The sequence below is a fragment of the Bufo bufo genome, chromosome 2 (assembly GCF_905171765.1).
Source record: "Bufo bufo chromosome 2, aBufBuf1.1, whole genome shotgun sequence".
NCBI lineage: Eukaryota > Metazoa > Chordata > Amphibia > Anura > Bufonidae > Bufo > Bufo bufo.
Window position 1 is genome coordinate 194,777,221 of NC_053390.1, and position 16,954 is coordinate 194,794,174.

The 16,954-nt window shown below is 48.4% G+C and overlaps 1 protein-coding gene across 1 annotated transcript in view; it reads right to left on the reverse strand.

Annotated features, from left to right (window-relative positions):
• The window catches only part of LOC120990756 (apoptosis-inducing factor 3-like), a 101,316-nt gene that overhangs the window by 57,537 nt on the left and 26,825 nt on the right, over positions 1-16,954 (reverse strand). Inside the window, 1 exon segment of the mRNA XM_040419658.1 lies at positions 15,360-15,475. Coding sequence (XP_040275592.1) covers positions 15,360-15,475 — 116 coding nt within the window.

Genomic DNA, 16,954 nt, shown 5'->3' on the forward strand with positions numbered 1-16,954 from the left:
TGTCCTACTGGGTGTATGTGGCACACATGCTCAATCTGGTTGTCAAGCGGTTCCTGAAGTCTTCCACCCAAATGCAAGACATTCTAAAAATAGCCAGGAAACTTTGCATGCACGTCACTCGTACACCGCAAAGCACACCCTCCTTGAGCTGCAGCAGCAGAACGGCACACCCCAACATAGGCTGCTATGCGACGTTTCCACCTGTTGGAATTCCACCCTCCATATGTTGGACAGACTATACAAACAGAGAAAGGCCATAAACGATTTCTTGATGATCCAAGCGGACAGGAGTGCTCCTCTGTGTAACTTCGATGTCAGCCAGTGGCAGCTCATGTGTAACACCTGCCGTTTGCTCAGTCCCTTTGAGGAGGCCACGTTATTTGTCATTCGCTAGGACTACGGGATGAACAACGTCATTCAACTGCTTCATGTCCTGGAACAGATGCTGGTAAATCTGACTGGTGAGGGGACTGGAGACGTGGCGCCTAGATGTCATGGCCATATGAGCCCTGTGGGGGCTGAACTGGAGGAGGAGGAGGACATTGGAGCACAAGCAATGTGCAGCAAAATGGGTGGTTTTTATACACAGGTGACAGGAGAGGAGGAGCAGGAGCAGCCAGAGGAGCTACAGGGCGATGAGGAAGATGAGGCAGAGGACCCAGACACACCGTGGCAGTATGCAGTGGAGATGGAGGAAGGGAGTCCCTCTGAGTCACTTGCACAAATGGCCCGATGCATGCTCAATTCCTTGCTTGGCCCGAATTGTCAACATGCGTCAGAAGGATTACTTCTGGCTCTCCACCTTGTTGGACCCTCGCTACCAGTCCAAAATAGGGACCTTTTTTATACCCGCTGAGAGGGAGGACAAACTGAACTACTATAGAGACATCCTGTGTAGTCAGTTGGCTGCTGCCTATCTGCGCCATCGTCTTGTCATGGTCTTACCTTCTTGCTGTTCTCCTTCGTTTGACATGTGCTGGCGGCCATCTTGGTTTCTGGGTTTCTTGTAGCCTCCCACCCTGCGGCTCCTCCTTCCCACCGGGAGGAGCTGGATGCCTAGCTCATATATATAGGAGGTCTGTGGCTTCAGTTCCTTGCTTGGTCCTCCTGTGTTCACATGCTTCTAGACTGCTGCTGCTTCTGGTTCCTGATCCTGGTTTCGTCCGACTACCCTGCTGGTTCCTGATCCTGGCTTCGTCTGACTACCCTTCTGGTTCCTGACCTCTGGCTTCGCAAAGACTCTGCTTCGGTTTCGCCATCCGTTTGGACTTTTGCTTTACAGCTTTATTTTCAATAAAGCCTTCTTATTTTCACTTATCTCTTGTTGTACATCTGGTTCATGGTTCCGTGACATTAGGACCAAGCCATGAATTCTGACGGTACAGGGCCATCCTCGCTACCCACGCTGGTTGCCAGACTTGATCAGCAGGATCACCTGTTGGGTCGGTTCGCTGTGGCGTTGCAAACCCTGCTTGAACGCACGGCTCATTTCGCTCCCGTTGCCGATGGGTCGGTTGTCGCTCCTGGGCCCGCTCCTACTGCCGCTCCGGTTGTTGCGCCAGAGTCTACCCCGACACCTGTTGTTGCACCTGCGGTGTTTCGGGGTATGACCGGTTCTGCCCCTCTTCCACAGCGCTTTGGGGGAGAGCCAACTCAGTGCCGAGGTTTCCTTAACCAGGTGGGCATTTATTTCGAGTTGCTGCCACATGCCTTTCCTACTGAGAGATCAAAGGTGGGCTTCTTGATCTCGCTGCTCTCGGACAAGGCCTTGGCCTGGGCCAGCCCTTTATGGGAGAACAACAATCCGGTGGTTGCCGAGTTTTCCGGTTTTGTTGCTTCTCTTCGGAAGGTATTCGATGTGCCGGCTCGTGCTGCCTCTGCTGCGAAGCTCCTTATGTCCATCAGACAGGGTTCACGATCCGTAGCTGAATACGCCATTGAGTTTCGTACCCTGGCAGCAGAAGTGGGCTGGAATAATGAGGCTCTGGTCGCTGCTTTCTCTCATGGTCTCTCGGATGCCTTGAAGGATGAGGTTGCAGCTAAGGACCTACCAGTGGAGCTCGAGTCTCTTATTTCTTTCCTGATTTTGATTGACACCAGACTCAGGGAGAGACCTTCCTTTAAGGAGAGCCTGCGGAGGTTTTCTAACGGATTGGCGCCTACGTTTGCTGTCCCACCCGTGCCTCCCTCTCCTCCCACGCCTCCTGGGGATGACTTGTCTGGGGGTGAACCCATGCAGCTGGGGTTTGCTCGCCTGTCCGAGGGGGAGAGGGTACTCCGGAGACGCGAGGGCCGATGCATGTACTGTGGTCTCGGTGGGCATTTTCGGTTGGCATGTCCGAACCGTCCGGGAAACGCTCGCACCTGAGATCCTGTCGGGGGCAGATCTTGGGTGGAGTCTCCTCGTCCCCGGTTTCCCGTGTTGACAAACCACTGATCACTGTTGTCCTCTCCTGGGTCGGGGGCTCGGTGACGACCCAGGCGTTGGTGGACTCTGGTGCTGGTGGTTTGTTCATTGATAATGTGTTCGCTGCCGCCAATTCCATTCCTCTGCAGGCTCGAGGTTCCCCACTGGCTCTTGAGGCGATAGACGGCAGACCCCTTCTGCCGCCACACGTGACTCATGAGACCCTTCCAGTGGGGATAGCCATTGGTGCCGTTCACAGAGAGTCGGTCTGCCTCCAGGTTATTTCGTCTCCACACTACTCGGTGGTCTTGGGGTACCCCTGGCTCCGGAAGCATAATCCGACTTTCGATTGGAGATCGGCCGAGATCCTCTCGTGGTCACCGCAGTGTGGGGCTAGTTGCATCCATGGGTCTGTCAAGTTGCTGTGTACTTCCTCGGACTCTCTGTTGCCTCCTGAATACGAGGAGTACCGGGATGTATTCGATAAGGTGCGCGCGGTTGCCCTACCTCCGCACCGCCCATACGATTGTGCCATAGAGTTACAATCTGGTGACGTTCCTCCTCGTGGCAAAGTCTATCCACTGTCGGTAGCGGAGAATGAGGCCATGGAGGAGTACGTGAGGGAGGCGCTTTCACGCGGACACATTCGCAAATCCTCGTCCCCGGCAGGGGCTGGATTTTTCTTTGTGAAAAAGAAGGGTGGTGAGTTGAGGCCTTGCATCGATTGCAGGGGTCTCAATCGCATCACGATCAAGAACGCTTACCCGATACCCTTGATTTCCGAGCTGTTTGATCGCCTTAAAGGGGCCACGGTCTTTACTAAACTCGACCTGAGGGCGGCATATAACCTGGTAAGGATCAAGGCGGGCGATGAGTGGAAGACCGCGTTTAACACCAGGACCGGTCATTATGAATCCTTGGTTATGCCCTTTGGGTTGTGCAATGCGCCCGCAGTCTTTCAGGAATTCATCAACGATGTTTTCCGTGACCTGTTGCAGCAGTGTGTGGTGGTCTATTTGGATGACATCTTGGTATATTCTGAATCCATGGAGGCCCACATTCTGGATGTCAGACGAGTGTTGCAATGGTTACGAGAGAACAAGCTGTTCGGTAAGCTTGAGAAATGCGAATTTCACCGATCCCAGGTAACCTTCTTAGGTTACATCATTTCCGCTGAGGGGTTCTCCATGGATCCTGAGAAGGTTTCGGCTGTCTTACAGTGGCCCCAGCCCAGTGGTCTTCGTTCCCTGCAGCGCTTTTTGGGCTTCGCCAATTATTATCGGAAGTTCATCAGGGACTTTTCCATGCTAGCCAAGCCTCTCACGGATCTGACCAGGAAGGGCAGTAATTCCCAGGTCTGGCCGCTCGAGGCCATCCGAGCTTTTGAGGCTCTAAAGTCCGCCTTTGTGTCGGCTCCGATTCTGTCGCATCCCAACCCTGGGTTGCCCTTTGTCCTCGAGGTGGACGCGTCTGAGACGGGAGTAGGCGCCCTTCTGTCTCAGCGTAGAACACCAGAGGGTCCTCTGCTTCCTTGTGGGTTTTACTCCCAGAAACTGTCTTCCGCGGAGTGCAACTATCAGATTGGTGACAGGGAGTTATTGGCCATCGTGCAGGCCCTTAAAGAATGGAGGCACTTGCTCGAGGGTTCGGTGGTTCCGGTCCTCATCCTGACGGACCACAAGAATCTGACCTACCTTTCTGAGGCCAAGAGATTGACACCACGTCAGGCCAGATGGGCTCTGTTCTTGTCACGTTTTAATTACGTGGTCTCCTACCTACCCGGTTCCAAGAACATCAGGGCGGATGCCTTATCACGGCAGTACTCCGAGCTGTCCAGGGAGGAGTCGATTCCGACTTCGGTCATACCTCCGAATCAGATCTTGGCCGCCATTCGCACCAGCCTGACCTCTCCCCTGGGTGAGCAGATTTTGGCGGCTCAATCTGGTGCTCCCTCTGGGAGACCCAACGGCAGATGTTTTGTGCCTGAGGAGTTGCGCACTCGGTTGTTGCGAACCTACCATAACTCCAAGACCGCGGGGCATCCTGGAAAGAATCAGCTGTCCTGGGCTGTTTCACGTCTGTTCTGGTGGCCTTCCCTACGTTCCGACATCGCCGCATATGTAGCGGCATGCTCCGTTTGTGCCCAGAGTAAGTCCCCTCGGCAGCTTCCGTTGGGCCTTCTGCAACCCATAGCCACCGGGGAGCGCCCATGGTCACACCTGGGGATGGATTTCATTGTGGACCTCCCTGCATCCCGAGGCCATACGGTCATTCTCATGATTGTGGATCGGTTTTCCAAAATGTGCCACTGTGTTCCTCTCAAGAAGTTACCCTCTGCACAAGAGTTGGCCACGATTTTTGCCAGGGAGGTCTTCCGGTTGCACGGTTTGCCCAAGGAGATTGTGTCGGATCGGGGGAGTCAGTTTGTGTCCAGGTTCTGGCGCGCCTTTTGCTCCCAGTTGGGGATTCATCTCTCCTTCTCCTCGGCCTACCACCCTCAGTCCAATGGGGCCGCAGAACGATCCAATCAGGCCTTGGAGCAATTCCTTCGTTGCTATGTCTCCGATCACCAAGACAATTGGGTTGACCTCCTGCCTTGGGCTGAGTTTGCCAGGAACACGGCGGTGAACTCTTCCTCTGGGACGTCTCCCTTCATGGCCAATTATGGGTTCCAACCTGCCGTGTTACCGGAGGTATTCTCTCCCCAGGATATTCCGGCTGTGGAGGATCACCTTTCCGTCCTACGTGCTTCTTGGGTACTGATCCAGAAGTCCCTTGAGGTCTCTGCGCAGCGCCAGAGACTCCAGGCTGATCGCAGACGAGCGCCTGCTCCTTCCTACCAGGTCGGAGACCGGGTATGGTTGTCCACCCGCAACCTCAACCTTCGAGTGCCCACTCCCAAGCTGGCGCCTCGCTTTGTTGGTCCCTTCCGAGTGCTTCGCAGGGTAAACCCGGTAGCCTATGCCCTTGCGCTTCCTCCTGGCATGCGGATCTCCAACGTGTTTCATGTCTCCCTGTTGAAGCCACTGGTGTGTAATCGTTTCACTTCCTCGGTTCCTCGGCCTCGTCCGGTCCAAGTGGGCAATCGTGAGGAGTATGAGGTGAGCAATATCCTGGACTCACGCCTGGTCCGCGGTCGGGTGCAGTTTTTGGTCCATTGGCGTGGTTATGGTCCAGAGGAGCGTTCCTGGGTTCCCTCCGCAGATGTCCATGCTCCTGCCTTGCTCCGAGCCTTCCACGCACGCTTCCCTCAGAAACCGTTCTTTACTCCGCGGAGGAGGGGCCCTTGAGGGGGAGGTACTGTCATGGTCTTACCTTCTTGCTGTTCTCCTTCGTTTGACATGTGCTGGCGGCCATCTTGGTTTCTGGGTTTCTTGTAGCCTCCCACCCTGCGGCTCCTCCTTCCCACCGGGAGGAGCTGGATGCCTAGCTCATATATATAGGAGGTCTGTGGCTTCAGTTCCTTGCTTGGTCCTCCTGTGTTCACATGCTTCTAGACTGCTGCTGCTTCTGGTTCCTGATCCTGGTTTCGTCCGACTACCCTGCTGGTTCCTGATCCTGGTTTCGTCCGACTACCCTGCTGGTTCCTGATCCTGGCTTCGTCTGACTACCCTTCTGGTTCCTGACCTCTGGCTTCGCAAAGACTCTGCTTCGGTTTCGCCATCCGTTTGGACTTTTGCTTTACAGCTTTATTTTTAATAAAGCCTTCTTATTTTCACTTATCTCTTGTTGTACGTCTGGTTCATGGTTCCGTGACACGTCTATCCTCTCGCAGGTCTGACAGGGGGGGCCCTCTGTGCTCACGTTCCTCTGTCATGACTGCTGTGGCAGGGTGGGGGGTAGGATCAGTTCTAGCTCCATCAGCAGCAACTTGAGTCTAGAGTCGCTGATGAGCAGCTTTCTTCACCCGCCTAGTGAAGAAACTACCCACCAGCAGCAGCTAGACCTGGAGCAGAACCTGAACCAGCAGGTGGTTGCTTACTTGGACAGCACCCTGCCACCCCACATTGAAGATAGGCTGGACTACTGGCAGCCAGACTATATTTGTGGCCGCAACTGGCAGAGTTTGGCCTGGAAAAGCTGTCCTGCCCGGCCAGTAGTGTGGCATCAGAGAGGGTGTTTAGTGCAGCGGGGGTGATAGTTACCCCAAGAAGAACTCGACTGTCCACCCAAAATGTGGAAAGACTGACTTTTGTCAAGATGAATCAGGCGTGGATCAGCCAGGATTTCCACCCACCACTGCCTGATGCATCAGGCTAGATCATCCATGTTGCCACACCATCACTTTGACAAGAGAGACTGGTTTCTTCTGGCTACCTGCCTCAGCTACTATTTTGATGCTGCCACCTGCCTGATGCCACACATCTGATGCCAAGTGCTCCTTCTTTCACCCACCATCTTCAGCTGGTACTGGTTTTGCCACCAACCTCCCGACTCTGTCAACGGGTCAATCTGTGGTCTCCTGATGCTCCTGCCACCTCACCACTCAGGTCTCCTGATGCTGCTGCTGCCCCCTCCACAATGTCATTGTGCCACCCTGTGGCCTCCTCCTGATGCTGCTGCTGCCACCACCTCCACACTCTGTCATTGTGCCACTCTGTGGCCTCCTGATGCTGCTGCCACCTCCACACTGTCATTGGGCCACTTTGTGGTCTCCTCATGCTGCTTTCACCTCACCACTATGTCATAGGGCCACTCTGTGGACTTCTCATGCTGTTCCCACCCTCCTTACTTCATGACTGGGCCACTAATTTGCCTTTCGGCCTGGCTGACATCATCATTCATTTGACCCTTCTTCTGATCTGTTTATGTAACAGCTGTAAGGCCTGCATGACATGGTCTCTATTTTTAATAAGAATTGGCTTATGATTTGGTAGCCAAAAGCAGGAGTGGGTACAAAACACAGAAGACATGCAAATATTCCATTCACGTGTCATCTCTGTTTTGAAACCACATCCTGTTTTTTTTTTGGCTTTAGCAATACTGATGGATTACTGACCAAATACTGACCGAGTGAAGGTGGATGCTCCACAGACAGGATCCGTTTTTTGTGGGTTATTGTTCTGACGGATCAGAGGAAGGGCAAAATAATCAGTGACGTAAACACAAACTTACTGCTGACACCCACTCCACTCTGTCGGGGGGCTGGTTTTCTAAGCCTTACTAGCTAGCTGTTTGTTTGATACTCGGATCACTAACCTTTGCCTGTTGACTTTAACCCCATCAGGATCCTGCAATTTTTCACCTTAAGTACCAGGCGATTTTTAGCAAATCTGACATGTGTCACTTTATGTGGTGATAACTTTAAAACGCTTTTACTTATCCAGGCCATTCTGAGATTGCTTTCTCGTCACATATTGTACTTCATGACAGTGGTAAATTTGAGTCAAATATTTCATTTTCATTTATAAAAAAAATACCAAATTTACAAACAAAAAAAAAAAAAATTTGCAAATTTGAACATTTCTCTACTTTTATAATGGATAGTAATACCTCCAAAAATAATTATTACTTTACATTCCCCATGTCTACTTCATGTTTGGATAATTTTGAAAATGACATTTTATTTTTTTGGGACGTTAGAAGGCTTAGAAAGCACAGCTTAAAATTTGTAAGAAAATTTCCAAAACCCAATTTTTTAAGGACCAGTTCAGTTATGAAGTGTGGGGCTCACATATTAGAAACCACCCATAAATCACCCAATTTTAGAAACTACACCCCAAGCTATTCAAAACAGATTTTATAAACTTTGTTAACTCTTTTGGTTCCCCATGAGAATTAAAGGAAAAGGGAATGAAATTTCAAAATTTCACTTTTTTTTTAGCAGATTTTAAATTTTAATCTATTTTTTCTGCAACACATCAAGGGTCAACAGCACAAAAATACTCAAAATCTATTATCCTGAATCTGGAGTTTACAGAAACACCCCATATGTGCTCAAAAACTGATGTATGGGCGCACAACAGGCTTTAGAGTGGAAGGAGCACCATATGGCTTTTGCAGAGCGGATTTAGCTGGAATGGTAATTAGGAGCTATGTCGCATATGAAGACACCCTGAGGTGGCCCTACCGTGGAAACCCCCAAAAAGTGACCCCATTCCGGAAACTACACCCCTCAAGGAATATTTTAAGGTATGTAGTGAGCACTTTGACCTCAAAGGTCTTTCCTAGAATTAGGAAACACTTGGGAGTGAAAATGAAAAATTGCATTTTTTTCACAAAAAAGTTCCTTTACACCCACATTTTTCACTTTCCCAAAGGGTAACAGGACAAAATGTACCCCACATTTTGTTCCCCATTTCAACCCGAATACGGCAACACCCCATATGTGCTCAAAAAATGATGTATGGGCAAACAGCAGGGCTCTAGAGTCAAACAGCAAAATATGGATTTTGCTGACCCAATTTTGGAAAGAGCACCCCCGTGCGAACATTTTAAGTGGTGGAAAGGGTACTTTTCAGCAAACAGGATTTCAAAGCACACATTTGTGAAAATGAAAAATTACTAGCAACCCCAATTTTTCACTTTCACAAGGGGTTAAAGGAGAAAATGCACCCCAGTATGTGTTCCCCATTTTCTCCCCATTCAGGAAACACCCCATATGTACTTGTAGGCTGCTGTATGGGCACACAGCAGGCCAACAGCAAAATATGGATTTTGCTGGCGGGCCTGAATTGGCAAACATGGATTTTTAGGTGCCGTGTCGCATAAAAAAAAAAATCATGAGGTCCCCAGAAATTAAAACCCCAAGAATTGACCCCATTTTGGAAAGAGCACCCCCGTACGAACATTTTAAGGGGTGGAAAGAGCACTTTTGACCTAACAGGTGTTTCACAGAAATGAATATGTAGTGGATGGTGAAAAATTGGATCTGTTAGCTATGCGGACTAAATCAGATATATAAAGGTGGTAAAACTGCAGGGTACATCATGGATGAAATTAAATTAATACTCCATGGATGAGTGGTAGATTTTAAAACAGGTTTTTCAGGGCAGGTTTTGCAGTGGTAAATGGTGTCTTTCCTTATCCCCCTTTTGGAACACACCCTGCATCTTTTTTGGGTCCTTCCCTTCCTTGCTGTCTGGGGGACTTGACCTGGAAAATGTTGCCCTGGCACGACACGAGCACCATGACTTCCTGAAGTACTGGGACCCTCCCCGGCCTGGGTTTGAAAAATAAGGGCCTTGATAACCACCTCTTGGAACTGAAGGAAAGTTCCTGTGTGGCCTGCAGATTGAAATAGCACATACGCATTGCACATTGCCATCTGTACAATGTGTATGGCCAGCTTTTTGGACCACATTTTTGTTTTTCATGTGGCACTGTAGGGCTTCAGAAGTTAATCTGAAAGATCCACCCCTCCCATGTGCCTGTTGTAGTCCAGGATACAAACTGGTTTGGGGGTAGTGGTTGTGATACCTCGTACAGGAGCAGGGGAGCTGGTGCTAGTGTGAATGGTGGTCAGTACAAGGACGTCCCTCTTATTCTTGTACTTAACCACTGGCATGTTATCATGGAGGAGAGACCTACTTTCACCCATTCTCAGTGGTTGCCCTACCAGGGATCTAGGGAGGCCTCTCAGATTTTTGGGCACTGTGCCACAAGCCACAGTACCTCTGGCAGTTAGGGACATGAATAGGGGTATGCTACTATAATAGTTATCCACATAGAGGTGGTAACCCTTATCCAGCAGTGGGTACAGTAAGTCCCACAACATCTTTCCACTAACTCCCAGGGGGGCATTCTGGGGGTTCTATCCGGGAACCTTTCCCTTCGTAAATGCAGAACTTGTGGATGTACCCAGAGCTACTCTCACAAATTTTATATATTTTTATGCCATACCTTGCCAGTTTACTAGGCAGGTACTGGCGGAATCTAATCCTCCCTTTGAAAAGTAATAGGGACTCATCTACACAGACATTTTTATCTGGGTTGTACACCTCAGAAAACTTGGTGTTAAAGTGTTCAATGACAGGCCTAACCTTGAACAGACGGTCAAATGTTGGGTCGTTTTGGGGTGGGCTTTGTGCATTGTTGTTGTAGTGTAGGAATTTCCATATTGACTCAAATCGATTCCGGGTCATGGTCTTACTGTAAATTGGAGTCTGGTAGAAAATGTCCGAACTCCAATATTGGCTTCTTTACAACGCCCATATGCAGCACAAGTCCCGAAAACTTCATCATCTCTGCTGCACTTACTGGGGTCCAACCTAGGGGTCTAGCATATGCCGATGTAGGGTTATTCACTCTGGGGGGCTGCCTCAGCTGTTGTTCTGGGGCGCCTTCTAGAGGGTCCCTCATCAGCGGATGAAGATGATGATGATGATGAGGGGGTAGAGGAGTAGAGAAAAGTGGCATCCTCTTCTCCCTCACTGGCAGACTCAGTATCGGAGGCAAGCATGGCGTATGCCTCTTCAGCTGAGTATACTCGTTTGGACGGACGGGTCATTTTTATTTTATTGGGGTGTGACATGTGAAATGTGTAAACCTTTATTTAGTGTGAGGGGTGTGTATGTTGTGTTTTCACACGTGAATGGGGCTTGTATTAAATTTGAATTATAGAGAAAAGGAGTAGAGAAAAAAAAGTTTTTTTTAAAAAATGCAGGATGCATGCACGCACAAAGATGTTGCGTGCATGCAAAAATCTACACTAACACTACCTAACTAAAATAGAATTTTTTATATATATATATATACAGAGAGAGAGAGAGAGAGAGAGAGAGAGAGATACACAGGTGAAAATCGAAAAATTAGAATATCGTGCAAAAGTCCATTTATTTCAGTAAGGCAAATTAAAAGTAATTGCATTAATGCAGCTTAAAATTAGAAGTTTGTGAAAAGGTTCAATATCCTAGGCTCAAAGTGTCACACTCTAGTCAGCTAATTAGTCCATATCCCCTGAGCAAAGGATACCTCAAAATTTAAACTTTGGGGTTTCATAAGCTGTAAGCCATAATCATCCAAATTATAAAAACTAAAGGCTTGAAATATCTTGCTTTGCATGTAATGAGTCTATCTCATATGTTAGTTTCACCTTTTAAGTTGTATTACTGAAATAAAAGAACTTTGCACGATATTCAAATTTTTCGAGTTTCACCTGTATATACAGTATATATATATATATATACACACTGTATTTTTCGCCCCATTAAAACGTACTTTTTCCCCCCCAAAAGTGGGGAAAAATAGCAGTGCGTCTTATGGGGCAAAAGCTGCGGCCGTCGGGTGTATCGGCTGAGAGGGAGGAGGGGCTGGGGGCCGGCATCTGGTTCTGTAATGGCAGCGGGGCCCGTTGCAGTCACTGTATTCTACTACACCGGGCCCCGCTCACAGTAGTATCATCATATCTAACTTGTATGTATTAACTATTCAAATATCATCTGAAATCCAGCGCTTTACTTACTACTAACTTCGTAGCAGTCAGGAGGCCAGGCGGGTGCTTGCAGCGTGACTCACTACGTCATGCGCCTGCTCCGCCCACTTTATGAATAAAGCAGGTGCGTGACGTAGTGAGTCCGGCCTCCTGGCTGCCACGAAGTTAGAAGTAAGTAAAGCGCTGGATTTCAGATGATATTTGAATAGTTTAACAATACCTACAAGTTAGATATGATTATACTACTGTGAGCGGGGCCCGGTGTAGTAGAATAAAGTGACTGCACCGGGCCCCGCTGCCATTACAAAACCAGATGCTGGCCCCCATTCACTACACAGGGACACTGTTATAGGGGATCTGTGGATGACACATTAGATAAGATGCTATATATGTGTTATCCACAGATCCCCCTATAGCAGTGTCATACCATCCACAGATGCCCCCATAACAGTGCCATCCACAGATGCCCCCATAACAGTGCCATCCACAGATGCCCCCATAACAGTGCCATCCACAGATGCCCCCATTACAGTGTCATCCACAGATTCCCCCATAACAGTGCCATCCACAGATGCCCCCATAACAGTGCCATCCACATATGCCCCCATTACAGTGTCATCCACAGATGCCCCCATAACAGTGCCATCCACAGATGACCCCATAACAGTGCCATCCACAGATGCCCCCATAACAGTGCCATCCACAGATGCCCCCATAACAGTGCCATCCACAGATGCCCCCATAACAGTGCCATCCACAGATGCCCCCATAACAGTGCCATCCACAGATGCCCCCATAACAGTGCCATCCACAGATGCCCCCATAACAGTGCCATCCACAGATGCCCCCATAACAGTGCCATCCACAGATCCCCCATAACAGTGCCATCCACAGATGCCTCCATGACAGTACCATCCACAGATGCCCCCATGACAGTGCCATCCACAGATCCCCCATAATAGTGTCATCCACAGACCACCAATAGTTCAAAACCCACCAAAAGCACACCTTTTGGCTCAATTTTTTTTTTTCTTATTTTCCTCCTCAAAAACCTAGGTGCGTCTTATGGGCCGATTCGTCTTATAGGGTGAAAAATACGGTAACTATGCGGGGGGGGGGGGGGGGGGATCTGCATAGTAAACTGAGCAGACCGATCAGAAAAATGGATGTTTCTGATCAGCGCTCAGCAGGTGCAGAAAGCACGCACACACACAGAAGGGACAGGGATGGAGGGTGGTTTATGGATCTGGAACAGCTGCAAATGAAAAAATATATATAAGTGCAGCAATTCCAGATGTTGTTCTTCTTTTCTTCTTTCAGCAGGAAAAGCTCAAATCGCAGTGGTGGTGCACTACAAGTCCCAGCAAGCCAACAAGCAGCACAGAACCTCTCTGCATGCAGTCACCAGCTAGAATGGTTGCCTGCAGAGAGGTTCCCTTTCCTGTGCTGCTATATCGCTGTCATTGGCTGGAGTGTTGTTCCAGCCAATCGCAGCGCTGGCAGGGGACGCCAAACACTGTAGTCCCCTTCCTGACCTCAGAGGAGACCAGTGCTGACTAGTTCAGCACCAGTCACCTCTCCATGACCCCCCTGACCCGCCCGCAGCTTCCTTCTGCTTCCGGCACTGCGATGTGGCGGTCTTCATTGACCGTCCAATCGCATCGCTTGGAGCGGCAGGGGGGCGGAAAGACACCATGCTGCCTTACCCAGCATGGATACCTGCTGTTAGGAGCAGCCATGGTGCCCCGGCGCGGGGCCTTAAGGGGTTAACATTGCCTAGGATTACTGATTTTGCCTCTTAAATGACCTTTTGGTATTTGACTCTGCTAGTTTGTGACCTCGCCTTTGCCTGCTGACTTTGTCGCTGATATTTTCTCCTTTTTTCACTTTGCTGTGTATTTGTATCTGATTTTGGATCTTGATCCAGTCCTAATTTCACCTGTTTGGTTTTCGTGTCTTTCTGTCTTACTACTCTTTTGCCATTTTGGTTTAGGTCCCTGCACTTAGCTAAGAAGGGACTGCCATCCAGTTTTGGGCCATCCCTTATGATGGATCGTGCACGTAGGTAGGGACAGAGGTACTGGTGGAGCACAGGGCTGCACTGTTCCCTACCCTTTCATGATACTTTCATACACTACTGTATGTTGCTATGATAGTTAGCTTTCCCTACACTAAGCATTTGTGGAGGAGAATGGAAATGGGGTGATATGTGGAGTGTGTTAAATAAGAACACTACATTGTTTTTATCAATCACATACACTTTATGTGACATGGAAATTTTTAGGAATTGCTAATATAATTCAATATCACATTGTAATATACTTACCTGACCAGGCTTCAGCGAAGCGAGTCTCCGCTCCCTCACCCGTGCCCCCAGTGATGCGGTCTCATCTCTAGCAACAGATTGCAATGCTCTGTTTATCCCTGTAGCGTGTGTGCGCTTGGGGAGATTAGCAGTGGGCCAGCTGCCCAGTTACTGTGTAGTTTGTATCCTGTCCTATGGGGCACCGAGTCCATGGACCTATCAGGTTCTTATTCAGGGACTCGGCACTCTATTTAAAGGGGTATTCCCATCTCAGACAATGGGGGCATATCGCTAGGATATGTCCCCATTGTCTGATCGGTGCGGGTCCCACTGCTGGGACCCGCACCTATAACAAGAACGGAGCGGGGAGAGCTGTGGCTGGAGGACCCCAGATTTCCCGGGGCCGTCCACCACCAAGCGCTGCTCCCATAGCAGTGAATGGGAGCATACTGCGCATGCGCTGCCCAGGCTCCCATTCATTTCTATGGGCCCGACGGAAATAGCTGAGCCAGCGCTCGGCTATTTTCGGCTGCCCCATAGAAATGAATGGAGGGCGGCTGTGCATGCGCAGTGCGCCTTCCTTCACTTTCGGGGCCCTGTTCTCGATATAGGTGCAGGTCTCAGTGGTGGGACCCGCACCTATCAGACAATGGGGGCATATCCTATATCCCCTTTAACTCCCTTCCTGGCCATAAACCTTTGCCAATGATAGTCTTTTGACTCACTAGCTGTGTTCCTGGTTCTTGATCCTGTGCTTTATTGGATTGTTTCTGACCCCGGCTTGTCTTCTGACCACTCTCTGTCTCTTGTTTGGTACTGCGTAGCCCTTCTGGTTCTGACCCATTCACGTGCGACTCTGGTATTGTGTTTGTCTGTCTTTGTTTGTTAGTCCATCTCTGCACTTAATTAGCATAGGGACTATCGACCAGTTCTGGTCTAACTATCTAGGGCTTGTACTGCAAGTAGGTAGGGAAAGTGGGCTGGGTTCTAGCCTTAGGGATTACTGTCCTTGTCTGTTCATACCTACCGTTATATTCCATACATATTAGTGACAATATACTAACAAGTCTATTACCACAGATAACACTGTTCTGGATCAAATTATTACCAGTGATAAAAGCCAAATCAGTATCCAGTTGTTGATAATACTTAAAATATAACATGCAAGTTAGAAAAGCATGGTGGTCATTTTTGTTTTTGTGGGTATTTTTATTTTGTCACATATTACAGAATTATTATTATTATTATTTTTATTATTATTATTTCTACTGTACCTTCATGATTGCAAGCCCAACCTTGTCCCCTAAAAATTTCTTAAAGGGGATGTTCTCCATCTCTACCACAGAGACAGAGTGAGCTTTTTCACATAGATAGGCTGCCACTTCCATGCCTAGTAAATAGAAATACATTTTTTTTAAAATCCATTAATAAGGCTATGCTTATTCAGGATGCAACACTCAATGATCTTCTAAACAACTTGCCATTGATCTACAAGGACAGCCCTTGCTAAATTACATATCACTCTAATATACACTGCCTGTCCAAAAAAAAAGTCGCCACCTGGATTTAACCAAGCAAATAGTTATGAGCCTCCTATTGGATAATTACTGCATGGGCGATTATCTTTCAGTTGGCAACAAGTTATTTAACCCCAACTGGTGCAATGAGTTGCTTCCCATTTCTTAATCAACCATGTCGAAAGACACATCTAGTGGTCATGGAAAAGATGTTAGTCTGTTTGAGAAGGGTCAAATCATTGGCATGCATCAAGCAGAGAAAACATCTAAGGAGATTGCAGAAACTACTAAAATTGGGTTAAGAACTGTCCAACGCATTATTAAAACCTGGAAGGATAGTGGGGACCCATCGTATTCAAGGAAGAAATGTGGCAGGAAAAAAATTCTGAATGATTGTGATCGGCGATCACTTAAACGTTTGGTGAAATCAAATCGAAGAAAAACAACAGTAGAACTCAGGGCTATGTTTAATAGTGAAAGTAAGAGCATTTCCACACGTACAATGCGAAGGGAACTCAAGGGATTGGGACTGAACAGCGGTGTAGCCATAAGAGAACCACTAATCAGTGAGGCAAACCAGAAAAAAAGGCTTAAATTTGCTAGGGAGCATAAAGATTGGACTCTGGAGCAATGGAAGAAGGTTGTGTGGTCTGATGAGTCCAGATTTACCCTGTTGCAGAGTGATGGGCGCATCAGGGTAAGAAGAGAGGCAGATGAAGGGATGCAACTATCATGCCTAGTTCCTACTGTACAAGCCTGTGGGGGCAGTGCTATGATCTGGGGTTGCTGCAGTTGGTCAGGTCTAGGTTCAGCAACAGTATGCGCTCTAAGAATGAGGTCAGCTGACTACCTGAACATACTGAATGACCAGGTCATTCCATCAATGGATTTTTTCTTCCCTGATGACACAGGCATATTCCAAGATGACAATGCCAGGCTTCATCGGGCTCAAATTGTAAAAAAGAGTGGTTCAGGGAGCATGAGACATCATTTTCAAACATGGATTGGCCACCACAGTGTCCAGACCTTAACCCCCATTGAGAATCTTTGGGATGTGCTGGAGAAGGCTTTGTGCAGCAGTCAGACTCTACCATCATCAATGCAAGATCTTAGCGAAAAATTAATGCAACACTGGATGGAAATAAATCTTGTGACATTGCAAAAGCTTATCGAAACAATGCCACAGCGAATGCATGCCGTTATCAAAGCTAAAGGTGGTCCAACTAAATATTTTTGGTGGCGACTTTTTTGGGGGATGGGCAGTGTATCTGACAATTGGTTGGATGCAAATGGACAGTTTGTTTGATGCAGTTAGCTCAATAATGAAGAAGAGCAATATCTCCACTATCAAT